Raw genomic sequence first — 27,131 nt, 5'->3', positions numbered from 1 at the left:
ATAAACATGCTTCTTTACCATTTTATTCAATTTTATCTTAAAAATAGGTTGGTAAATAATACATTTGAAACCCCAGATATATATATAATTTTTTTTTTTTTTTTTTTTGGTACAGAGTTAGACTGCTAATTTAATTTTAGAAGTTTTATTTATTCACTTTTTAGAATATCAGTAGAACATGTTTCGGTGGTCTTTATATAAATCATTAAATTGAAATCTTTACAAACTGTTGATTTTAGTTGGATTTAACAATAAACGACTATTATTTATAACTCTGAAATCTTAGACAGTGTGCATGCGAATGTCGCAGCTTATAGGACATATACAGAACAATTTAGATAAGAAATCACAGCTGTGTTTTTATTTGTCCGTTTTATAGTACATTGAATCCTATTGAGTTATTCACTAAAGCTCTGCCATTGAGTCTACGCCATGTCTGCTGACTCCACAATTCTACCTTGCCTAATTTATTCATTATGTTACACAAATCTCCATGCAACCTATCACTTTGTGCCCTCATATGTATGCCTGTGCACATTCCCGGCGGTGTATTAATGCAGTAGCCTTGATGTGAAGCATGCTCGCCACCCACCCCCACAGAGCCTCTCGGGCTATAGTACGTCCAGTCCTCTGCTCTCCTCCACAGCCTTGGCTGCTCAGTTAGTGAATGCTTTCTTGCTTCTGAGCTTCTGTCCGTGAACCCAAGCTTGGGCCTCGTTCTGTGGACGTTTTTGATCCAGCTGGGCCCATGTATTGTTCAGCTTCTTTGCGGACAAGTTTCATGTTTTGCACTTAAGAGGAGCTGCTCAGATTTATCGTTCTGTTGTTTTCAAGGTCACTCATGCAGTGTCAACTGTGACTTTATGCCGTGTAAAGTGGGTGCCATTTCAGTACATTCATTTAATTTGCACCACTTCCAAAAGAGGGACATTATTGGGGAAATAGCTCAGTTGTAACAGCTTTTATTGAAAAAGAAAAAATATAGGATGGGGACGTGGTTCTATGCCTCGGATATTGAATAGATTTTGAGGTGTGAGCTTAACTGCACTACATGTGAAGTCCTGCATTTGTCCCCAGAGGGAAGTCTATTGTCCAGAAAATGTATTTATGGCATCTTGATTAAAAATTGTGAGGTTTTTTCCCATTCACAATTATTATTTTTTTCCGTTTACACTCGTTCACAAGAAGATCTATAAATGGATTTAGAAAATAAATAGGACGAATTTTCATTTCATATACTAATTATTGGAGTACGTTTTACAAGAAAATACTATTTCAGTATGTCTACTTCAAAATGTCACGTTTAATTCATTACGTTTTATTAGGGGTTCAAGCGTGAAGTGCTATTGTTAGGATTTATTATTATTAGTGGTGCTTGCCAAAGGTATTCTGCCGCAAAGATGATTGTGCAGACCAAACCGTGAGGCCTAGTGACATGAAACCTGGCCAGATGGTTGGTCTCAATAAAGGGAGACATTGACAAGGTTTTGCGCCGACTGCCCAATAGGGGGCGCTAAAAAAAAAACTAAAAAAAAAACTAAATAACTAAACCGTTTGTCACAGTCTAAAGTGTCTTGTATAATTGGAATCCTTGGCTCAAGACACATATAGTTATTTTCAATGGCTTTGATTTTGGATTCAAATTAAGACATTACAAAATCACTAACTTTGACAATCACATTTGGTCAAAGTTCATTAATTCATTTGTACTTGAGCTATCAGTTTTTGCAGTTATATCACCTTATGAGTACAGTTAAATATGAAAATAATATTATAAAGTGGAGCCTTGAAGTAAGCATTTTTTTTTTTACCTGTCATTTATTAAAAATATCTATATCTACAACAAAATGTGTGTTTACGTATTCTTTAACGTGGATGTGTTATGGTGTCAGCCATACATTTCATTGTGTTCTGCATTGTAGCTTTATTCAATTTGGAGTCAGTCTAGACTCCAACAGCATAGATGCAGTAAATGCCTTAAACTGCTTAAACCCCGTTAATTGCTGCTTTTGCTACACCACATTGTTTTCTTTTAAAGCAGAAAATCTAAAACCAATTGCCTTTATTTTGGTCCTCAGCTGCTGTCTTACCGTAGCTTTACTGTGCCAATCCGAAATAAGGTGCAAATGTAGATTATCTTTTTAAAGCTGTCACCTCTTACCCTTAAGAATGATAGTTATAAGTACTTTGATTTTATTTCCAAAGCTTATTGTAATAGCATTACTTCTTGAATATGAAATTATGTCTGCAAATTCAGTTTTTCCAACCATCAGTCAAGAACAAAGTGGGGACAGGAAGAGCTCTTTGTGGGTAATAATTGGTTTGCCTCTGAATCTCCCAAAAAACAAAGCCCGTTCATTGCAGCTGAATGTGATTAAAACAGCTCTCCGAGGACTTCCTGCAGTGGGGATATAAAGAGATCTCCTCACTCAATTCTGGTGGCAAATTGCGTTGTGGGTGTTCCTTCTCTCAGCGACCTTCCTTGTTCCTGTTATAATCAACGCAAAGTTCCACCATTAACTATTTAGCTCATCGTCCCTGTGGGGTGCAGTCAGAGCATTTAATGTCAAACATAATTGGTGAAGTTTATGAAAAAATCTGAGGTCTGTTATTATTAAGCCTTTTTGGCATCAGCAGTTGAGTGTGTTTGTCAAGGGAAGATGCAATTGTGAGAAATTGTCATTTTTTTGAGGGGTTGTTTGGGTATTTGCAACATTTTGTAGTTTACACAGAGAATAACGGTGTCGTTTTCAAAAACTTTCATTTTGAAACCCGTTCTCAAAAGTTTGCGTTTTCAGGCCCCCAAAACGCCAGTGTCATGTAAATGATTGGCCAAAACACATACAAAGTTTTCCGGTTTTTTTTTTTTTGGTTGAAAACGGTGTCATGTAAATGGCCCCTAAGCTTGCAAGTTTTGCATCTCAGATACACATTTGAAACCCTTAAAGCTACACTGTGTAGGATTTTCTCCCATCTGTGAAATTGTTTATGACTACCAACTGAATATTACTTTCTAGCCCCTCCCATTCCGAGGGCGTTTTAACTCCTACGGTGGCCGTATTATTTCAAATCTGCCGGCAGTCGCGAGTAATCTCCCCCTTGCGTTCGTCACGGTGCCACTGAGTGTAAAAACGTGAAAGGCGAAGCTCGAATTTCCAGGTATGTCCCTCTTTGGCTAATGTATTTTCAAGATGGAGGCGCAACATGGCTGCCGCCATTCGAGCGACTCGCTCATATGTATTCTAAATGGCAGATTCTACGCTCATGAGAATACTTGATTAGTTGGTAGAAGTAATTACACATTAATGAACACATATCATTTTGAAAGAACAAAGTGTTTTTTGCTAAGAATCAACTTCAAAAATTACACAGTGTAGCTTTAACAAGTAAAATAGAAAGCCACAAGAAGTGTGTGTATTATCTGTATTTCAGTTCACGTATTTCAGTTTTCTGCTCAAGAAATATTTCATATTATTAATGCTTGTGTGGAAACCATGATACATTTTTTTCCAGGATTCTTTGTTGAATAGAAATGAAGATAAAATAATACAACCCCAAATCAGAAAAAAGTTGGGACACTGTACAAATTGTGAGTAAAAAAGGAATGGAATAATTTACAAATCTCATAAACTTATATTTTATTCACAATAGAATATAGATAACATATCAAATATTGAAAGTGAGACATTTTGAAATGTCATGCCAAATATTGGCTCATTTTGGATTTCATGAGAGCTACACATTCCAAAAAAGTTGGGACAGGTAGCAATAAGAGGCTGGAAAAGTTAAATGTACATATAAGGAACAGCTGGAGGACCAATTTGCAACTTATTAGGTCCATTGGCAACATGATTGGGTATAAAAAGAGCCTCTCAGAGTGGCAGTGTCTCTCAGAAGTCAAGATGGGCAGAGGATCACCAATTCCCCCAATGCTGTGGCGAAAAATAGTGGAGCAATATCAGAAAGGAGTTTCTCAGAGAAAAATTGCAAAGAGTTTGAAGTTATCATCATCTACAGTGCATAATATCAATCAAAGATTCAGAGAATCTGGAACAATCTCTGTGCGTAAGGGTCAAGGCCGGAAAACCATACTGGATGCCCGTGATCTTCGGGCACTTAGACGGCACTGCATCACATACAGGAATGATACTGTAATGGAAATCACAACATGGGCTCAGGAATACTTCCAGAAAACATTGTCGGTGAACACAATCCACCGTGCCATTCGCCGTTACCAGCTAAAACTTTATAGGTCAAAAAAGAAGCCATATCTAAACAGGATCTAGAAGCGCAGGCGTTTTCTCTGGGCCAAGGCTCATTAAAAATGGACTGTGGCAAAGTAGAAAACTGATCTGTGGTCAGACGAATCAAAATTTGAAGTTCTTTTTGGAAAACTGGGACGCCATATCATCCAGACTAAAGAGGACAAGGACAACCCAAGTTGTTATCAGCGCTCAGTTCAGAAGCCTGCATCTCTGATGGTATGGGGTTGCATGAGTGCGTGTGGCATGGGCAGCTTACACATCTGGAAAGGAACCATCAATGCTGAAAGGTATATCCAAGTTCTAGAACAACATATGCTCCCATCCAGACGTCGTCTCTTTCAGGGAAGACCTTGCATTTTCCAACATGACAATGCCAGATCATATACTGCATCAATTACAATATCATGGCTGCGTAGAAGAAGGATCCGGGTACTGAAATGGCCAGCCTGCAGTCCAGATCTTTCACCCATAGAAAACATTTGGTGCATCATAAAGAGGAAGATGCAACAAAGAAGACCTAAGACAGTTGAGCAATGTATTAGACAAGAATGAGACAACATTCCTATTCCTAAACTTGAGCAACTTGTCTCCTCAGTCCCCAGACGTTTGCAGACTGTTATAAAAAGAAGAGGGGATGCCACACATTGGTAAACATGGCCATGTCCCAACTTTTTTGAGATGTGTTGATGCCATGAAATTTAAAATCAACTTATTTTTCCCTTAAAATTATACATTTTCTCAGTTTAAACATTTGATATGTCATCTATGTTGTATTTTGAATAAAATATTGAAATTTGAAACTTCCACATCATTGCATTCTGTTTTTATTCACAATTTGTACAGTGTCCAAACTTTTTCTGATTTGGGGTTGTAGAAAGCACAGCATATTTTGAAACAGAAAAAGTTTTTGACATTATAAATGTCTTTACTGTCAATTTAGACCAATTTAATGCATCCTTGCCAAATAAAAGTATTAATTTCATTCAGAAAAATAAATAAATAAAAAGACTGTTGTGACTCTATGCTAGATTTGGAATTACTTTGTAGTGATGACTATGACTGGTCTAAACAAAACCCTTTTTGTGGCCTAAGATTATATGCAAAATTGCCACAACCTAGTGCAGTTGTGTATTAATTCACAGAGGAAAAACATTTGCATATTGCAGTGCTTCCTAATGTAATGTAATCTACTGTGACAAGAGCTAATTGCATATTCCAAGAGGTTGCCAGTTAGTTTTACCAAAGGGGTTTGTGTGTTAGTGGTTTGACATTGAGAAATTACTTATTGGATACTGTGAGACTAAATCCCTGCATTGTAAGTGTAAGTCAGTTTGCTTTGAACTCTTCAGGGTCTCCGTAATCGAGATGGCATTCATTCTATCAAACTCTTTGTAGTGTAATGGATAAAGCAAGCCGCCTCATGTCCCGCATTCATTATCAGTATACAGTTCGCTGGAAAGCTGTAATGTTAGTATTTCAGTTGATCTTTTTCTATGGACCTGACTTCAAAGGTACCTGCAGGTAGAAAAAAATCCACCTTTCACCAAACATGAAAAGAATAGGTGAGAAATGTAAGGTGCACCTGCGAGCTTGGTCTTTCAGAATGGTCTGCAAGATGGCAGTCGTATCACCGCTCCACCAACCCTCCCAGCCTGCCCTCCTGAGACCCTGCTGTTGGGTGTGATTTCTGAGACGCTCTGCTATCTCCACAAGCCAAACTCCCCTCCCTGTGTGTCTGAATAATGAGACGCTTCGTGAATGTGGACGGGTGGAGGGTTGGGGCGATGGAGGACCGTGGATCATGATGCTAGTCTGAAGAGGATATTAGTGGAAGTGGCACTAAGCGACAGCAAGATGGAACTGGAAATTTCATTAGCATTTATTTTATATAAATAGTGTGAGTCCGCACATCTCTCATTTTAATAGGGACGTGTTTTCTTCAGCAACCATTTCAGGCTCTGTGGATGTTAGGGAAATGTAATAAGGAGTTGCAAAGTGACTCGATGATATTGGCAAGTCAGTCAAGCCCTCTAAAGCAGCGATTCTCAATAGCCGCTTTCCCACCATCGGGCCGAATGGTTCTAAGGAGGGTAAGCAACGGTTCCTGTTATATTTGCATTTGAGTTTGGTTTGGCACAGCATGATTACAAACCATTCTCTGTTGGCATTCATTTGGCTAAGCGCTATTTCCATTGAACTCTATTGGGAATGACGGAACTTGCGACCATAGTTGGCTTTGGGAAACACACCCCAGAACGGTGCTGGTCGCCACTCAGGATTGGTCACTTGTCTGTTGCCTGGCTACCAGTTTCTCTGTAGTTGCATGTCCAGCCGTACCCTGGTATTCCAGAGTTCTCGCGAGAGCACAAGTTGAATTTGCTCAGCGAGTTACTCTGGTGTCGAATAATAATGCTCATTAAATATGCCCCTCGATCTGAGCTGCACCAATCACATCGGGTTATCTGATATAGGCGGGCCAGAGGCGAGATGACGACAGCGCTGTGATGTCAAAGTCATTAGTAAACATTGCAAGATGGCTATGGATGAATACCAGTTGTTTGAAACGGCTTTGGCTGCTGCAATGAACGAGTTAGACTTGGCTTTTTATCTAAAACAGGAACAGAAGACGCCGCTCGAATCGTTCCTTTGCAAGAAGGGCGTTTTTTGCTGTTTTGCCGACCGGATACAGTAAGAGTATAATCAGAGAATGTCTAATAAGGTTAGCTCCGCTGGTAGCTGGGGTTTATTGTTGTGATTGGTCGTAGTTATCCAATTGCGTGCAGCGAGATTTTCAAATGCACGCTTTGTGCCGCCCCTCGAGCTGGCCGATTTTCATAAGTCGACGCCAGACCATTAATCTTTCAGATTTAGGTCTGGATTTCCAGGCGAGGCCAGCCGTGCTATTTGAGCAAAATAAACACAAGTTGATTATACAATTTAAATAAATATCTGATCATCCTCCATAATGCGGTAGCTATACACATTGACGCATTTGTATTACATTCCAAAGAGTGGCCGTTATCAGCCCCACATGGAAAATGAAAACCATATCCGTACTGGCTGGGCCGGATCGGCAGGGAATGGTACAGTTAAGCAATGAGAACGGTTTGGCCCGATGGTGGAAAAGCGGCTAATGTGTTTGACTCAAAGGCCCCCAGTTGTCCAAGACAATATTCGAAGGCTCCCTGATATAGACTATTTCCAGTATTTCTGCTGTAATTATGACAAAGCTGCTATCAAACTTTTTTTTATTATTGAAAGAAACTGAGGTTTTGATATATTAAATTATTGTATTTAATTAACCATGATTCCTTTTGTGATTTCAGAAGTTTCAGTAACTATGCTCTTCAATCAAAACAAGTTATTGAGAGGGAAAAATAAAAAACTCAAATTATTTTTGTATTATATGAAATATTTTCTATAATATATATTAAATAACCTAATTAGAGTTAAATTATTATTCATATTTTAAAATAACCTATTTATTAATTTAATAATTTATTAATTTAAACACTTTTAAATACTCTTTAATCTTGAGGCCCCTAGTGCGATCCATGCCACTGTTCTAAAGGTTGCTTTTCTTGAACAAAATGTTTCTTGAGCAGCAAGTCATCATATTAGAATGATTTCTGAAGGATTAAGTGAAGCTGAAGACTGGAGTAATGATGCTGAAAATTCAGCTTTGCCATCAGAAATAAATTACATTTTAAAATGTAAAAAATATAAAATATAAAAATCTTACTGATCCTGATATTTTGAACAGTATTTCTAAGTACTATAGTATTACTATCTGAAACATATATATGTATGTATGTATATATATATATATATATATATATATATATATATATATATATATATATATATATATATATATATATATATATATATATAAACTACAGGCCCAATATGCTCATTTTACATACTGTAGATAGATCGATTTTCCATAATGAACTCCACATGTCGTATCTTTTGATTTATGGCCTATGATTTATTTGCAGTTTTTAACTCTGGGAGATCCTGAGCTGTCAGTCGAAAACAAAACAAAAACAAAGCAAAGCAATCTTTTAGAAAGTTTTAACAGCTGTTATTTAAAAAAAAAAAAAAAAAAAAAAAAAAATTCTTGCATATTATTTCAGTTATCGGGACAATGCATCACATTTGTCACACTGATTCACTGTGAAGCAATAACATTTAAGATGGCTGAAATTTAATCAGAAGGCTTCAACACAATTACGGATATCCATGAGGAGGCCCTCCTCCACACAGTCTGCGCTCTCAGATATGCTCACATTTGTCATGCAAAACAATCTCTCCACTGCTGTCAAAGAAACTAATGGAAAACACTGGGATTTCTCTTAGAGTTTTATGTAGTGACAAATTTGAGCTCTTTTAGGCTAAGAAGGATAGTATCTGTTACATTAACTGGAAAGGTAGGTAGGTAGGTAGGTAGATAGGTGGGTCGTAGTGGGGGGGGGTATCTCGATTTATTATTCATTATCATAATGTAATCTACAAAAAAAGCTAAGCATATATTATGATTAAACACTGTCAGTAAATAACACGAAAGTGAGTAAATTAGTCAATTCTAACTGTAATTCTGCAGAATTTAATAATAAAAAAGAATATAGTATATATTTGTTATTCATTTTTAAAGAAATTGTAAGTTGTGCAAAACTCACCACTAAAGGTGTGTTCACGCCATTTTGGAATTAACGTAATTCGTAATTACTATATGATCTCTAGATTACATGTCTTGAGTCCCTCTTTCACTGTAAATCTATTGGATTATTTTCTGTTTGTTTTATCATGCAGGAGGAATAAATCATGTCTGATTGCTTAGAAAAGCAATAGCAAACATCTTTCTAATCTGAGGTATAATTCATATTAGCTGCACAGAGAAAATAATGAGAGAAAAATCCCTGACCCTAAAGCAAGAGCTCAAGCTTGTAATCTCAGTCCATTTGCAGGTTTTATATATAATGTGTCTTTAAGATCTTTCCTTCTGCACTCCACATAAGTGATGCAATTTTAATTTAGTTATTGTTGTCAAAGAGGAGACCCGATCTTATATCTGAACATATTATGTATAACATTAATTGATGAGCGCATTGTTTTACATGTGCATAAGCAATGCTTTTATTGCTTGTTTCTGCTTCCCTTTCGCCTGTGTTTTGATACGGAGATGTACTCTTTCAGAAGATGCCTAATAGCACCCCCTACCGTATAACATGATGCGTCTGAAATTGCGTTCTGTCTGAGTAGGTACTACATTTGAACTTACTTTGCACCCGTTAAAAAAGTACGTTTTTTTTATAGTATGAATATGTGTAGAATGGACGTACTACATCCCCCATGTTGTTACTGTCATGTGACCTATACCAGCGTCAGTTGCATCACTTCACTGCCATTCATAAATCCTCTCCCAAGGCCTCATGGGATAGTAATGTATCCATCGATTGCACACTTCAGAATCTTAGTGGCCATAAGTAGTAGTAATAAGTAGTAGGCCATCCAGGGACTTTTCGCCTACTGTTTTTTAACTACGTTTTCAGACATACTGTTTTTCGCATAGTATATACACTTCACCTAAAGGATTATTAGGAACACCATACTAATACTGTGTTTGACCCCCTTTCGCCTTCAGAACTGCCTTAATTATACGTGGCATTGATTCAACAAGGTGCTGAAAGCATTCTTTAGAAATGTTGGCCCATATTGATAGGATAGCATCTTGCAGTTGATGGAGATTTGTGGGATGCACATCCAGGGCACGAAGCTCCCGTTCCACCACATCCCAAAGATGCTCTATTGGGTTGAGATCTGGTGACTGTGGGGGCCATTTTAGTACAGTGAACTCATTGTCATGTTCAAGAAACCAATTTGAAATGATTCGAGCTTTGTGACATGGTGCATTATCCTGCTGGAAGTAGCCATCAGAGGATGGGTACATGGTGGTCATAAAGGGATGGACATGGTCAGAAACAATGCTCAGGTAGGCCGTGGCATTTAAACGATGCCCAATTGGCACTAAGGGGCCTAAAGTGTGCCAAGAAAACATCCCCCACACCATTACACCACCACCACCAGCCTGCACAGTGGTAACAAGGCATGATGGATCCATGTTCTCATTCTGTTTATGCCAAATTCTGACTCTACCATCTGAATGTCTCAACAGAAATCGAGACTCATCAGACCAGGCAACATTTTTCCAGTCTTCAACTGTCCAATTTTGGTGAGCTCGTGCAAATTGTAGCCTCTTTTTCCTATTTGTAGTGGAGATGAGTGGTACCCGGTGGGGTCTTCTGCTGTTGTAGCCCATCCGCCTCAAGGTTGTGCGTGTTGTGGCTTCACAAATGCTTTGCTGCATACCTCGGTTGTAACGAGTGGTTATTTCAGTCAAAGTTGCTCTTCTATCAGCTTGAATCAGTCGGCCCATTCTCCTCTGACCTCTAGCATCAACAAGGCATTTTCGCCCACAGGACTGCGGCATACTGGATGTTTTTCCCTTTTCACACCATTCTCTGTAAACCCTAGAAATGGTTGTGCGTGAAAATCCCAGTAACTGAGCAGATTGTGAAATACTCAGACCGGCCCGTCTGGCACCAACAACCATGCCACGCTCAAAATTGCTTAAATCACCTTTCTTTCCCATTCTGACATTCAGTTTGGAGTTCAGGAGATTGTCTTGACCAGGACCACACCCCTAAATGCATTGAAGCAACTGCCATGTGTTTGGTTGATTAGATAATTGCATTAATGAGAAATTGAACAGGTGTTCCTAATAATCCTTTAGGTGAGTGTAGTAGGGAAGTATACGATTTCGGACGCAGTGACAGTGAAAACACGGAAAGCCGGAAAATTCCGTCAATGGCGGGGAAAATGTTAATACACATAAACCCTGCTTCAGTTTGAATGGACTAGGAGATGTTGGTCTGGTTACGAGGAAGCCAGTATGGAAGCTAATAGTGTATTTCTGGACGTTTAACACAGGGTCCCTACACTGAATTTGAAGGTAAATAAAATAATAACATAAAATATTACTAATAAATTGATATCAGCATTATGATTTTTTTTTTTTTTTTTAACTGGCAGACCACAAAATGGCCAAAAACAAAATAGATAAACAACAACAAAAACATTACCTTAGACTGAAAAAGGATCCCAAGCCAAATAGAATATCTTAGAAACCCGCTAGTATGTGTGTTTGGAAAGAAATCAGACTTGGTACTCATCCAGACTCATTCATTGTGTTTGTATAGCACAGTACAATACAATCAGCCAACCATGCAAGGTGTCTGACACACCTTTTCACACTCTCAGAATGGAGCCTGGAACCAGAGAGACAGTCATGGACCACAGGCTGATCTTGATAAAGGCTGAAGGCGTTTATGGTAGAGGACGTCAAAATGAGATGCCCAAAAAAATATTTGTATTAATTACTGAGCATGAGACTGATAAATTGAACTGTCTGGACGCTTATCTCTGCATGTCATACTCACATGCTCATCACAAACAGCGTGACATTTTCCAACCAGCTAAATGGTGCAGGGAACCCTGATATAGATACTTTCCAGGATAACAGAAACTTTTGAGATTATAAGTGTATGCTGCTGTGTAGAGAAAAGCTGAAATCAATGAACGACACGCACAGACAGTATCAGTGTGAATTGCTCTGTCAGCTTAGGAATGGAGTGGAGTACAGCATGATGGAAACATGGTCCTTTGTATCAGTGTTATTTAATAAACTAGTTTATATACTATTATAGTATTTAACAATATTTTGAATTAGTTCTTTTTTTCAGTTTAAGTAATTTTGTTATGTGTTTTTGTAATTTCTATTCAATATTTCAATAGTTCAATGCTTGATTTCATTTTAGTTTTAGTAATTTTAGTACGTAAATAATTAAAAAAAAATTTGTACAGATAACATTTTTAATCCAGGCAAACCAAGATTTAGTTTAAATTTTTCATTTAATATTTATATTTTATTTCATTTATTTTAAAGAAAATTATTTTTAGTAGTTTTAGTTGACAAATGTAAACAGTGGTTTATGTTAATAATTTCTTGGTTATCTGACTGCTACTAAGACCCAAAAACTAATTGAACAGTTAAGTGACACTTAATATATATATATATATATACTGTATATATATATATATACTGTATATATATATATATATATATATATATATATATATATATATAATTGTTTATTCATAATAATATAAAACCAAGTGCCATATATGTTGAAGAAAAATAGCACAGTCAAGCACACTTTTCAACCATAATATTTCACAAAATGAACTCAAATAATAATGTAATAATCCAAGTATTTTTTCAGCTCCTTCAGCTAATATTCTTATTATAATAAGCTTATATTCTAAAAATTTTTTCCAGAAATCCTGAATGGAGGGGTGTACGTGGATCAGAACAAGTTCCTGTGCCATGCTGACACCATCCACTGGAATGACATCATCAAGAACCCGCGTTCTGAACTTCTGGTGGTTCCTTCCAACAACAGTGGCAACACATGTGAGTTCCTCATGAAGAAGATTTGACAAACTTTAATAGCCGTTCATATCATCAAAACATAAGATTAACTTCATGGCTTTTTATGACTAACAATTTTTATTATTATTATATTTTTTATTATAAAGTATTATTATTATTATTATTATTGCTGTTATAATTATTATAATTAAAAAAATAAAATGTTATTAGAATGAAAACCCTGAAGATGGAGCAGGTGGCCTTTCTGTTTTTACCCTCTTCTACACATTGTAATTGTAACAGTTAATTTTCCAATAATTTATTCCATGAATATTAATCAAGGTCTTTCAAACTCAATTCGAAAACTGTAACATCTACAATAGGGAACTAGTCTGTGCAGAAAAAAACAAAAAAACAGCTGTCAGTAGTACAATTCTGAGGATGGTTGAATACATTTAATACCAGTAAAATACAAGATGTGGTATAAATGTTACTGGTTCAGACAAATACAATTCAATTTCAAATCTAGTGTCTGAACTATTTATAAATGATCTTTGTTGATACATCTGAACGATTAGTTTTATACCGAACACAAAAGGTCATGTGTGATTATTCTGGGTTATTTCCGCAGGCAGACGGTGTCACAGATCTTGTAATGGACGTTGCTGGGGTCACCAGGAAGACCAGTGCCAAAGCTGTGAGTTTTTATCCATCCCATCTACGTCCACAATATACCACAGCCGCATTGTCTCTTCCACACTTTAATGATTATTTAGCACTTTTAAGAATTGAAATTGCCATTTAACTCTCTGGGGTTTTGAGAAGTTTTGACATGCCCTGACATTTGTGCTATTTTAAGCTGCGTATAAATGGCTAAAGTCTGATTATTCAGCACAAACTGGGCTACGATAATAAAATGTCAGCAACATGCACATGTTTACAATTCTGAAGTAGAAAAAGTAGACCCTTTACAGTTTCGAATGATGCATCTGTATGATCATAAATGATAGAGTATTTTAAGTCGATTTTACTGCTGTAAAAAAAAAAAATTAAAAAATACTACAAGAACGCATGCGTTCGTCGACCCCTGAGAATTAAAGGATTAGTTCATTTTCAAAAAATGTTTTGCTCATAATTTACTCACCCCCATGTCATCCAAGATATCCATGTCTTTCTTTCTTCAGTCAAAACATTATGACGCAATGCGTGGCACATCTCAGAGATGTACACAATGAGCATTTGTGGTTAAAAAGTATATATACAGGTGCTGGTCATATAATTAGAATATCATCAAAAAGTTGATTTATTTCAGTAATTCCATTAAAAAAGTGAAACTTGTATATTATATAGACTCATTACATGCAAAGTGAGATATCTCAAGCCTTTATTTGTTATAATTTTGATGATTATGGCTTACAGCTTGTGAAAACCACAAAATCAAAATCTCAGAAAATTAGAATATTACATGAAATCACACAGTAATTACACAGTGATACCATGGTCATTGAACCAGGTGTTGGTTCTTTTGGCAGTGTGGGCAGGTGCAAATCCTGCTGGAAAATGAAGGAAGCATCTCCATAAAGCTTGTCTGCTGAAGGAAGCATGAAGTGCTCTGGAAATGTCCTGGTAGACGGCTGCGTTGAGTGGACAGCACAGTGGACCAACACCAGCCGATGACATGGCTCCCCAAACCAACACAGACTGTGGAAACTTCACACTGGACTTCAAGCATCTTGGATTGTGTGCCTCTCCATTCTTCCTCCAGACTCTGGGACCTTGGTTTCCAAATGAGATGCAAAATTTGCTCTCATCAGAAAAGAGGACTTTGGTCCACTGTGCTTTATTAAATCCAGAGTCAACGCAGCCGTCTACCAGGACATTTTCAGAGCACTTCATGCTTCCTTCATTTTCCAGCAGGATTTGCACCTGCCCACACTGCCAAAAGAACCAAAACCTGCTTCAATGACCACGGTATCACTGTGTAATTACTGTGTGATTTCATGTAATATTCTAATTTTCTGAGATTTTGATTTTGTGGTTTTCACAAGCTGTAAGCCATAATCATCAAAATTATAACAAATAAAGGCTTGAGATATCTCACTTTGCATGTAATGAGTCTATATAATATACAAGTTTCACTTTTTTAACGGAATTACTGAAATAAATCAACTTTTTGATGATATTCTAATTATATGACCAGCACCTGTATATATATTTCTTTTTTTTTTTTTTTGAAAATGACCGATCGTTTCGCTAGATAAGACCCATATTTCTCAACTGGGATCGTGTCGAGACTTTGAAGCTGCATTGAGATGGACATTTGAACCTTCTTTGAACATTGATATAGTTGGTTGCAATTGAAGTCCATTCTGTGTAGAAAAATCCTGGAATGTTTTCCTCAAAAACCTTAATTTCTTTTCGACTGAAGAAAGAAAGACATGGATATCTTGGATGACATCAGGGTGAGTAAATTATCAGCAAAACATTTTTTGAAAGTGAACTAATCCTTTAATAGCCCAGGAGAATTTTTTTATTTTTTTTTACTTCATCGCTGATTGTTCCTTATAGACAAACAAATTGGTAAGTAAGCATAGCTGTAAACATATCATACAATTACCATAATAAGTCTTCATGACTGCATGCATTATACATAGTTTTTTTTTATATATATATATAAAAGCCAATACTTGCTTCATCCCTGATTGTTCCTTTTAAAGACAAACAAATTGGTAAGCATAGCTGTAAACATATCATACAATTACCATAATAAGTCTTCATGACTGCATGCATTATAAATACTTTTTATTTATTTATAAAAGCCAATACTAGCTTTGTGTGACAAACAGAGTGAAATTGAAGTTGATTTACAGATGAACTGTCAACAATTGAGACCTCACACATTCCTCTGGGAATGATTGATCAAAGTATCATTATTAATATTTTGAGCATTAAGAAGCACTTTTGAATGCTAGTTATTTATTTAATTGACTGTTGTTTCCAGACAGATTTTTCCATTTGATTGTTTGCGGCTGCAGTATGTGCCTCCTGTCTCATATGTAATCAGAGGGTTTTTTTCTTTTCTTTATTTTTCTTTGTTTTTCAACGTGGTTCTGAAGTTATGAATTTTCATTTCTGACACCATTTCTAATAAAAGGCAAAAGTCTGCCGTCTGGTATTGTCAGTTTGAGCCTCTGGGCCGGTAGCTGTGATAATCAATAGGTTGGAGGGTTATCAGGGTATCTCCTCTGTCTGGAACCTGCTGGTGATACAGCTCATAGTGTGGGTGGTAATTAGAGCTTAATACAAGAGTGACAAAAAGAAGGACAGAGAGAGACAGTGATCATATTCTCTTCTGGGTGTCACAGTGATGCACTTTAACAGCACAAGACATTTCAGACTGCTGCAGACGCCGTGAAGTATTTAAAGTCATGGAGTTTGATGTCTAATAAGACAGAGTGACAAACTTGTTATTTGACAATGTCTGTTTTGGTTTTGCACACTACCTCTCTTAACTACTTCAGCTGTAAGAAAGAGTGCATTGGTATGAATATAAACCAAACATGTAAAGGCTGGCCTCCAGTAAAAGATTTTTTTAAATCTTATCAGATTTTCGAAATGTAAGAGCCCAAAAACATGATAAAAAACAATAATAATAGATTAAACAGTTTTTTGTCCCCCCATAGTGTGTGGAGGGTTGTGATTGTGAACTAGACAGCACAACCACAACACCCACTACATTCCATTCACAAACAAGTAGAGTCAAGTAAAAAACAAGTAAAATAGTAGAGTGTTGGCGCTTGCAACGCCAAGGTCATGGGTTCGATTCCCAGGGAAAGCAAGAACTGATAAGAATGTAAATGTGTACCTTGAAATGCAATTTAAGTCGCTTTGGATAAAAGCGTCTGCCAAATGCATAAAAAAAAAATCACACAAAATCCTTTATCAAACATGGCGGACAATGGGCAAGAATAAATAGTCGATGATAACAGTGTTTGGACTGCTTGTACAGAAAATTCACAGGAGAAAAAAAAGAAAAAGATTTGAATGAAGTCGTGGAATGCTTCCGTCAGCTCGTTTCCTGATTTTGTATCCTTTTGTTCCACACTACAATATACAGGGTGCATGCGTGTGGATTTCGGATCGTAAATATATTCAACATGTTGGATATTTACAATTTAAGATCGGTGCAACCCCCGGCGTGCTTTTTCAATGATTCAGTCACTCTTAACACACATCACACCACAGGAAAATCTGATAAAATAATCTGTAGAACCATCAAGATAATCGGCACTTTACCTAGGATTGCCAGAAGGGAAGAATTTGTCCCAAACCCGGCCCGGTTATCTTGTAGTGCGTGCGTGCGTGCCTTTTCTCAAGTATGACACTTTTCTATGCTAAGTATATGTTTTGAATAGCCAGTATATTAGCAATAAACTATTTTGAGATTTAAAAAGTGAGTACATTTTGAGTGAATCATGAGTAAATATTGTTCAAATTATTTGTTCTTTTTTATTCAAAGCAGTTAGCTATTCATGTTTATTTATATACTGTATTATAATTCTTCATTCTAAGTTACAACTGGCCGATATAATTCATAGATAGATAGATAGATGACAGATATATGATTGATTGATTGATTGATTGATTGATTGATTGATTGATTGATTGATTGATTGATTGGTTGATTGGTTGATTGCATGCTTATTGGCCTTTGGTATAGTTTTTTTTTTTTTTTTTTTTATAGAAAACTATTTATTCTCATTCGTCCTCTATCTATATTCATAATCAAACAGTGACAAAGACGGTGTGTGCAGAGCAGTGTGATGGACGCTGTTTTGGTCCGTACGTCAGTAACTGCTGCCACCGTGAATGTGCAGGAGGCTGTTTCGGACCCAAAGACACAGACTGCTTTGTATGTCAACTCTTTATTTTTTTACCTGATTCTGCATGATTTAAAAGGGTAATAAAGGCAATGACAAGTGCCTGCTCACTTTGTTTGAAAATGAATCTGTTCTCTTCATTATAGTCATGTTTTATCGATCCAACACATATGTACATGATTGTTTTTTGTTTCGTTTTTTGTTTTGTTCTCAGGCTTGTACCAACTTTAATGACAGCGGGGCATGTGTGACACAGTGTCCTCAGCCATTCGTCTACAATCCAACAACCTTCCAGCTCGAACACAACCCCAACGCCAAATACACATTTGGAGCTTTCTGTGTCAAGAAATGCCCACGTAAGTTAGCTTTCTTGGAGGACGGCATTACTAATTTAACTAACAAACTCTTTCCCTTGGTAACTACTCTTCATGTGCATAAAGTATGGGTGATTTGGCCTGATTCCATTTCCATTTTGAGATATTATCTTTTTTTCACCTCAGACTATCATTGCACAGCAGTCTCATTTATACTCTAATATTTTGTTGTCTGGAACTCAGATAACTTTGTGGTGGATCACAGCTCATGTGTCAGAGCCTGTCCGAGCAACAAGATGGAAGTGGAGGAAAATCACATCAAGATGTGCATCCCGTGCACTGACATCTGTCCGAAAGGTCAGTGCTATTCATAAAGGTTGTTCTCATGTTGACATTATGAACATGATGATACAAAAATGTCCCTAGGCAACCATTTTCTCAGCAGGTAATAGTACATTAGCTTCCTTGGCTCAAATAATACTACAAAACAGTACACTACCATTTGCAACTTTGGGTCAGTGAGATTCTTTTTCTTTACAAAAAGCGAGCTCAAAAGCATGGTGAAAATGATGTGAAATATTTTTACAATGTAAATAATGGTTTTCAATTTTAATATATTTAAAAAGGTAATTTCTTTCTAATATGATATCTGAAATCACCTGAAATCATTCTAATATGCAGAATTTTCTGCTCAGGAAACATTTCTTACTATTATCAGTGTTAAAAATGGATACGCTGCTTAACATTTTTTTTTTTTTTTTTTTTTTTTGTGGAAACAGTGATACATTTTTTTCAGGATTCTTTAATAAATAGAAAGTTCAAAAGAACAGCATTTATTTGAAATGAAATCTTTTGTAACATTATACATTTCTCTAATGTCACTTTTGATTAATTAAATGCATCCTTGCGGAATAAGAATATTGATTTGTTTTTATAAATATTAAAATCTTTCTGACCCCAAACTTTTGAACGTTCATGTATATTTTTCAAGCTGAGCCAATCCATATTCACATTTGAGAGTAAACAAACATGATCAAAAAAGAAATTGGCTATTTAACTGAAAAGCTGGTCTTTTTTTTTTCGACATCCGCCAAATTAATCATTCCATTTTTCTCCCATTTAGTTTCCTTTCACTGGTTCCATCTCCCCCTTCTCATACTGTCTTTGAAATGAAAGTACCAGCATGTGTTGCTTTGAATACTGGTCATCAGGATGGGATGCTTGTGTTATGGTGTCTCAACCAGGCTTCTTAACCATCTTAACCATCAGGATCAACCATAAATAACATTCTAGTCTATCCATAGATCAGCCAAACCAGCACTTGTTACCAGCCTCTTGTTAAAAAGCAGGCGTGCTGTTGTACATGTGAAACCTTGAAATATATAGAGAGTAAACACATAACTGGTCAATTATATAATGATTGTAACAAAAGTGTGTTGTTCTTTCAATAGAGAAAATATTAATGAGGGGTGACCACAAAATAAGCAGAAGTGATAATGGGCCCAGACAACAAACTGGGTCAATATCAATACGACTCACATTTAATCATAATTGAGCTCACAATGAGGGAGAAATTGATGTTTGAATATCTCTCTCTCTTCAGTGAATTGTGATAAAGCCAAACTCATTTTACAACAGAGAAATGTATGTCAACATGTTTTTAAGAATATGGTTAACGTGCTTCATATTTTGGGCAGTCGGAGTTGAGTTTGCAGAAAGGCGCTATAACATAACTTATTATTAGTTATTTCAACCAGAGAAGCAGTGTTGTTTTATTATATTTATACTTAGTATTTATTAATTGTTTGAACTGGCTTTTATTTTTATATTTCGGTGTTATATCAGTTTAAGTTTTAGTAATTTTGTTATGTGCTTTCGCCATTTTCTTTTTTTTTTAAATGTCTATTTAACTTTATTTTTATTTCAATTTCAGTACTTCAACATATTTTATTTTAGTTCTGTTTTCATTTGTTTTTAATCAAATTTTTATCTTTTATTTTATTTCAGCTTTATTTATTTCAGTTAATGAGAACGAGTTTTAGTTGTCAACACACTGCAGAGAAGAACACTTTTGAGGGGTTTTCACTTGTCAAAGTCCTCACCATAGTAGTAATCAAAGGTTCCAATTGTTTTTGCTCTCAGTTGTGTTGTGTAAATGGTAAATGCTGTTAATGGGTTATTTGTGGTGTTCAGTGTGTGATGGTATAGGCACCGGCAGTCTTCAAACGGCTCAAACCGTAGATTCCAGCAATATTGAGAAGTTTGTCAATTGCACCAAGATAAACGGCAACCTCATCTTCCTCATCACTGGCATCAAAGGGTAAGTCCAATCTATTTATGGCTTATATATAACCTTTAGACTTAAAAGCTTTTTAAAAGTGCAGGCAAAGCTTTGTCACACCAACATGCAAAGTTTTTCTTGGCAAGGCTTTTCTTTTCTAAACATAAATAATAATATGTTTTTTACTTAAATGTTTAAAAATGCATTTAAAAAAACCTACAATTTAATATTAAATTAACATTCACATTAGACATTCGAATTTTCGCACACACTCAGATTTTTTAGCTTCAGACTATGTTTCCATTTAGTAGGAGTATATCAAAACATGTTTGATATTTTGAGCCGATTTTAGAATAAATATCGTAGTATATGACACATCGCTACTGAAACCGAAGCTATCTACCAGTGTTGCAATAAAATACAATTAACAATACAAAAGTAAATTATTTAACAAGAAATTGTCCTCAATATTTGACTCCTCCTGACTATCTTAAAATGATCTTAAATTTAAATACTCTCTATTTAACAAAACTATATTTCCTAAATTGCATAAATATAAAAAAATTGCATAAATGTAAAAAATTTAACTACATTATGACTATATTTATAGAAAAATCCTAATAGTGAACATGTTATGGCATTTTCATGAATCATATTTTTCCCTTACGAAAATTAACTATGGTTTTATTATAGTAAATGTATACAATGTTTGTTTTTTTTTTTGTTTTTTTGGCGGATTGATTACAATTTGTATAACCATAGTTTTACTACAAATGCCATGGTTAAACTATGGTTAGTGTAGCAAGGGTTGTGTTGTCTGCCCTTGCTCCCTCTAAACCTATTTTAAAACCACATGTGAATATCTCTCAGCTAAATTACTACTGTAACTTTGCAATAATGATGTCCTTTACGGTATTTTGAGTGATGATAGTAATGGGGTGCTAGTGCTAACAGTAACAGTTTAATGCTTAACTATGAGTAGCGGAGGCCGGCTAGTAGGCTAGTCGCTGTGCCGTGTCCTAACCAGACGCGACGCAGTAAGATTCCAGCGACAAATAATTGTCTGTCCACACCATAGACTGTAAAAAAATATGGACGTAGTGTCCGTGATGTCACCCGTAGATTTCTGAAGACCGTTTTTGAAGCCTAAAGTGGGCGTGGCCGACCGTCGCCATCTTGGCAGCGCGTCACTCCTGAATTTATTTATTTTTACAATCAGACAATGAGCTGAGGTAACGTGACGGCTAACAGACAGCAGACAAACGGCTAATGATGACTAATGACCACAGCAGCGGGAATCCACCTGTCACTCAAAAGTGGACAAACTATGCAGAAATTTAAGGCTTAATATAATTTAAACGGATGAGTTATAAAAAAATTCACCCCCCTCTCAGTTGTCATGAAGGGCAAAATTAGCTGTATAGACCAAAGCCACTTTTTGCTCCAGGCTGTAAACATGTTTTTTTCTGCTGTAAAGTTGGACATTTCAACATGGGGGAGATGCAGATTTGACTCACTTTTGCAGCCAGCCTCAAGCGGCCAGTCGATGAATTGCCGTTTAATTCACTTCCGTGTTGGTTTCAAGAGAGAGACAGGGAGGTTGCCGCTTGGTCCACACACTAGACGCGACGCGACTGCCAGATGCATCAAAATCAATCAAAACCCACAGCCAATCAGAACAGCATGTGGGAGGAGTCTTGCAACAAGTGCACAGCACTAGAGCGTAATATTGACGGCACTTGCAAGAAAATGGATAAGTAGGCTGCATAATCAAATTCACAAATATTACACCTTATTAAAGGTCCCATTGCATGAAAATTTCACTTTGAGGTTTTTTAACCTTAATAGGAGTTTCCCTAGCCTGCCTATGGTCCCCCAGTGGCTAGACGTTTTGGTGGGTGTAAACCAAGCCCTGGGTATTTTTGAGAAAATGAAAGCTCAGATCGGCGAATCTAGAAATATTCCCCTTATGTCGCCATAAGGGGAAAGGTTACCTCCCCTTTCTCTTCTTTGCCCGCAAAAAGAATTTGGCCCGCCCATGAGAAAATGAGCTGCGCGATATTGTTTTTTCCTCGAGAGACATCATGGCTTGCAAACGAGCGAAGCATAGCAGTTGCTCAGTGTTTGGATGCACAACTGAACACAAAAGCATTTTTTTAGTTCCTTCATCCGAGCCTCTGAAGAACCAGTGGGTAATGTGAATTTCTGATGTGTAATTGTTCAAGTTCAGACAGATAATCTTTCTCTCAAAGTCGTTTATGCATCAGTAAATCAAATCAGTAAATCAAGCCAGTGACTAAACGATCAACTTCACGTCATTTCTCTTAGTAGGATGAAAATAATCTTACTTAAACTGTGATTAATATATATAGAGAAAGCGATCAAAGAACAATCCCTTTCCAATCGCCCAAGCTGTCAATCACACAGCGTGAGTTTATCTGGACACTTGCCAAAACTCGTTATGAAATCAATGCGTTATAACTGCGTTCTGCGTTATGTTATGCTGCGTTCACACCAAACGCGAATATGCGGCTAAATTCGCGCCTGCCGCGTCTTGTTATACGCGTGACCACTTTGTGGTCATTCGCGCGTCAAGAGCGAAATCGACGCGCGTAAATTTTGCTTCAAACCTTTGTTTTTACGCGCATCGATTTCGCTCTTGACGCGCGAATGACCACAAAGTGGTCATGCGCGTTTGAGGCGAAATCCGGAGGCGAAAGTTTCGAAACCCGTTGGCGGCCATCTTTTTTAGATGTTTATCGAGCATTAGCATTAGCATTAATCGAGAGAGTCACCGCTCGTATATGCTCTGGAGAGCAGAAACAGCTGCGTAGGGGACATCATCGCTGTACTTGGGTCCACCAGACCCTCCGGAGGGTTTCAGGAGTTTCACAATTTGCTCCAGGAGGTAGGTTTGGTGGACCTAACGGTGAGGACACTGACGAGGACAGCGTAGGCCGTATAAGCCTCGGCCTCGAGTGGTCGCTGCCTGACGAGCCCACGCTGTACAGCCCGGCGCAAGGTTCACCCTCGCCCGCACCCACCTAATCTGTCATTTATTTTTGTTTTGATAATAAATGGAGCCAGCCTCCAAAAGTGAAACCTGCCCTGTGACTTTTTAGTTTTTATACACTAAATTGTGTTTGTTGTCTTTACATTAGATTAATAATGTTTCATATAATCTAGAATAAATATGTTATAAATAGCATTCAAAACAAAATGAGTATCTCTCATATATTGAAATCGAGTTTTTATGTGAAATATTTGCTTTGTTGTGCATTTTAGTCATATTACAAAATAATTTATTGAGGCCAAACATAAAATAACATTCTAAACTGTCACTTCACCACGTGACAGCAGCAAGCAGGCTCCTGATTGGTTAACGCAGCGCGAATTTACGCCAAAGTTAAAAATGTTCAACTCGGGTGGCAGACGCGAATTCGCGTCAAACGCGTGAATGCACAAAAAGCACAATTCGCGCTTAATGCGCCAGACGCTCAATTCGCGTCATTCACGCGAACTAGACGCGAGAAATGAGGCGAATTCGCGTCTACCGCGCCGCGCTAAACGCCTCATTCGCGCCGCAAGACCTCCAGACGCGCGTAAACGCGTCTTACCATTGAGTTAACATTGAAATCACTCGCGCCACACGCATATTCGCGTTTGGTGTGAACGCAGCATTACGCTGCACAACGAAGCTCTTACTGTACTTACTGTTTGCATTGGTGAAATCATTAGTGAGAGTGCAGAAACTGCGTTGCAATGATATAAGCTCTTCATTCACGCGATCAACAGACTGTCATCTGCTCAATGCTCATCACTGCATTTGTGTGATAGGAATAGATCTAAATACTTAAAAAACTTCTCACGATTTGTTAATCCTGATTGCTGTAATAGTAAAAACGTATAATAGCTGTACTAGTAAAGGTTTTCGAGAGAGTTCCACATGTAATGCTAAATATTTCATATGCAAGCATGTCAGCCAATCACAGCAGTGGGCGTTTACACTGAAGTCTCACAGGAGCCAATCACAGCAGTGGGCGTTTACACTGAAGTCTCACAGCAGCCAATCACAGCAGTGGGCATTTACACTGAAGTCTCACAGCAGACACGCCCCTTCAAACAGAGCGTTCAAATCAGAGGCTAAAATCAGGCTAGGAAATATGCCTTTTATTTCTAAATTATAACAACTTTTGATCTAAAAAACATACTAACATTATAAGGGCACCCCAGGAAACATTCTAAAATAATAAAATAATCCATATGGGACCTTTAAATATTACACCTTAAACATTATTAAAAATACATAGGCTACTGAGTTACTAAAAACAATCTTTGTTAAAGAATACACTTGTTTGTTCGCAGTTTGAACGTTCTTGTTTCCATTTGTTTAATTTCATGATCTGAGGTGAATTATCCATTATTGCTTTCACGGCTACAAAGCTTGGAGCACTAAATTATATTCAAAGTCACATTGCATGCTTTTAACATTAAATAAACACATAAACAGTACCTGAGATTATCATTGCCACACTTTGTGTTTGTTGTTCCAGCGCGACGTCGCAGAAAAATAGAAACTGTTTCTAAAATAGAATCGTGGCGTGTCGCCGTTGCGGCTGGTTAGGACAAAAACTCTGAAAATATACCTTTTATCGCGCGTCGCGGCGCGTGTAGTTAGGACTCGGTGTTTAGCTTACTCCTCTGACCTCAATAGGCTGCAGTCTTATAGCCTCCTTGTTAGAGCGCCGGAGATCCGGGTTCGAGGCCCGCACAGAGCGGGGCGAGTAGGACCTGGGTGAGAGGGTTAAACAAAGACAAAGTTATAATAGCCTATTTACAGATGAAACTAACCTGCACTTGAAGTCCTGAACAAACCAGAAGTGTTGCTGCTCCACCTGGGTGCTTCAACTCCATGGAGTCTCTCGCATTGATTACACTGATCGAAAGAAACCTTTTTGCCGAGGCGCGGGTCGCGCGAGAGCTGAATCGCGTTTGCCAGTCAAGACTTACCCCTATTCATGATTTAATAGAGATGCATGCCATGCCACCAAATACAGATTAAAACGAAAGTAGAAAGTAGAGAGGTAGAAAGTAGATGTTTGTGTAAAAATGTAATAAGTGAAAGAAGCCTACTTCAATATTTATTTTTCTGACAACATTTTAAAGTACCTATACCAAAAATCTACTCGAGTACGGTAACGTTTGTAGGTCTACTTCGTTACTTCCCATCTCTGCATCTGTCATGCATTTCCTAGCAATCAAACACGTTTCTGTGCGAGTTTATGTTCAGAACGATTTCAAAGTCTGGTAGTGTATGATCCCAAGTTGTTTATGATGCCTATTTTTCTCTGTAAACATTTACAAAGTCGGTAAATGTGTGATGCCTAGTGTTTTTTTATTTTTTTTATCTGATCAGATTTTAAGTCATGCAGTGTATTCCAGCCTTTAGGCCTCAGATGCACGTGTGTACACATACATATAACTCCTTTTCTGGCTTGTTTTGTGAATTATTTTTAATAGGGACATGTTTCATGGTATCAGAGCTCTGGACCCTGATCGGTTAAATGTATTCCGCACCGTCAGAGAGATCACAGGTGAGCGGCAGTCACCATCCATCACATCACAACCCATTAAACCTGTGTAGCCTTGCGGAAAACCATTAACTTTCTTTATTTCTTCATACATTAACTTTTTATCCTTTGTGTTGGGGAATATTCTTTGTCATAAATCCTTACGTGGTGTGCAATATTTATTTGTTTATAAAGCCTCAAAGGAATGAACTATGACTCTTGTCACTTTCAACTTGTTCTTATGATTGTGCCAAATAGCTAATGGAGTGAAGCAGCAAAGCAACGTTTTCCCAATGAAACTCGTGCACAAAGAAACTGCTCTCTTGTGCACCAACGGTGTACCTCAGTTTAGACACATTTCGCCCAGTACGACAACAAAATGATAATTTAAACAATGTGCGTCTGAAGAAATGATGCTCAGTAGTAATGGAACCGCTCTTTTAATTAGCGCAATCATTTCCCTTAATATACTTTCATTTCAAAATAATGGGGTAATTTTACTGTCAGACAGACAATAATAATATTGTACTCACTGGACCTGTGGCAATATCCTCAGCCGATGTCTACTGTCATAGTAACAAACTTGTTTATCTGTTTCATACTCAGGGTATTTAAAAGCATAATTTGAACGAGCAAAAGCTGAAAATTTTTCTTTTGTTCTCTGTTTTCGTAGGTTCATTAAACATCCAGTCCTGGCCAGAAAACATGACAGATCTTGGCGTTTTCTCAAACCTTGCCACCATCGGAGGGCGGTCTCTTTATAGGTAAAAGTTAAAGCTCATCATCATCACTTGATTCACAACAGTTGTGAACATATGTGTGCTTTTTCTTAACTTTTTGTTATAATGATGATAAATAATATAAAGGGAGTTAAAAATGTATGTCACTTTATTTCGATGGTCCACTTCAGACATTCTACTAAGTAACTTTGCAACTTCATGTCAACTACCTCTCATTAGAGTATGCGTAGACTGTTAGGTTAGGGCAGGGGGAGGCAAGTTTGGTCCAAAGTCCATATATTTCATATATTTTTTAAAGGTTTTAACATGGGGTTACTTCAAGTACATAAAGTCCTGTGCCTAGAATCCCTGTGCTAAATAAATAAAAGGACTGCTTTGTGTCACAGTTATGTGGCTGATGGGTGGATTGATGCTGCCCATGGGTAAAGCCTTTTTTCTTCACCCAACTCTCAAAACCATGTCCAGAATTCACTCCTGGACTAGTTTAGTTGAAATCTATTAGGCCTTTGTAGTTTCAGAGGGTTGGCAAATACTGTACGTGTCGCCGTCCCAAGTGTACTTTCCCTGTTCATGTTTGGGCTGAATCT

At 37.2% G+C, this 27,131-nt stretch overlaps 1 protein-coding gene across 1 annotated transcript in view; it reads left to right on the top strand.

Annotated features, from left to right (window-relative positions):
• erbb4a (erb-b2 receptor tyrosine kinase 4a) overlaps positions 1–27,131 on the top strand; it is a 178,077-nt gene that overhangs the window by 114,128 nt on the left and 36,818 nt on the right. Inside the window, exons 4-11 of the mRNA XM_079856470.1 lie at positions 12,667–12,801; positions 13,391–13,456; positions 17,553–17,671; positions 17,854–17,995; positions 18,197–18,310; positions 20,147–20,273; positions 25,755–25,828; positions 26,478–26,568. Coding sequence (XP_079712596.1) covers positions 12,667–12,801; positions 13,391–13,456; positions 17,553–17,671; positions 17,854–17,995; positions 18,197–18,310; positions 20,147–20,273; positions 25,755–25,828; positions 26,478–26,568 — 868 coding nt within the window. The remainder of the gene's footprint in view (positions 1–12,666; positions 12,802–13,390; positions 13,457–17,552; positions 17,672–17,853; positions 17,996–18,196; positions 18,311–20,146; positions 20,274–25,754; positions 25,829–26,477; positions 26,569–27,131) is intronic.

Source organism: Squalius cephalus (assembly GCF_949319135.1).
Source record: "Squalius cephalus genome assembly, chromosome: 2".
Taxonomy (NCBI): domain Eukaryota; kingdom Metazoa; phylum Chordata; class Actinopteri; order Cypriniformes; family Leuciscidae; genus Squalius; species Squalius cephalus.
The sequence above is the reverse complement of the archived record's forward strand: the minus strand, read 5'-3'. Positions and strand labels throughout refer to the sequence as shown.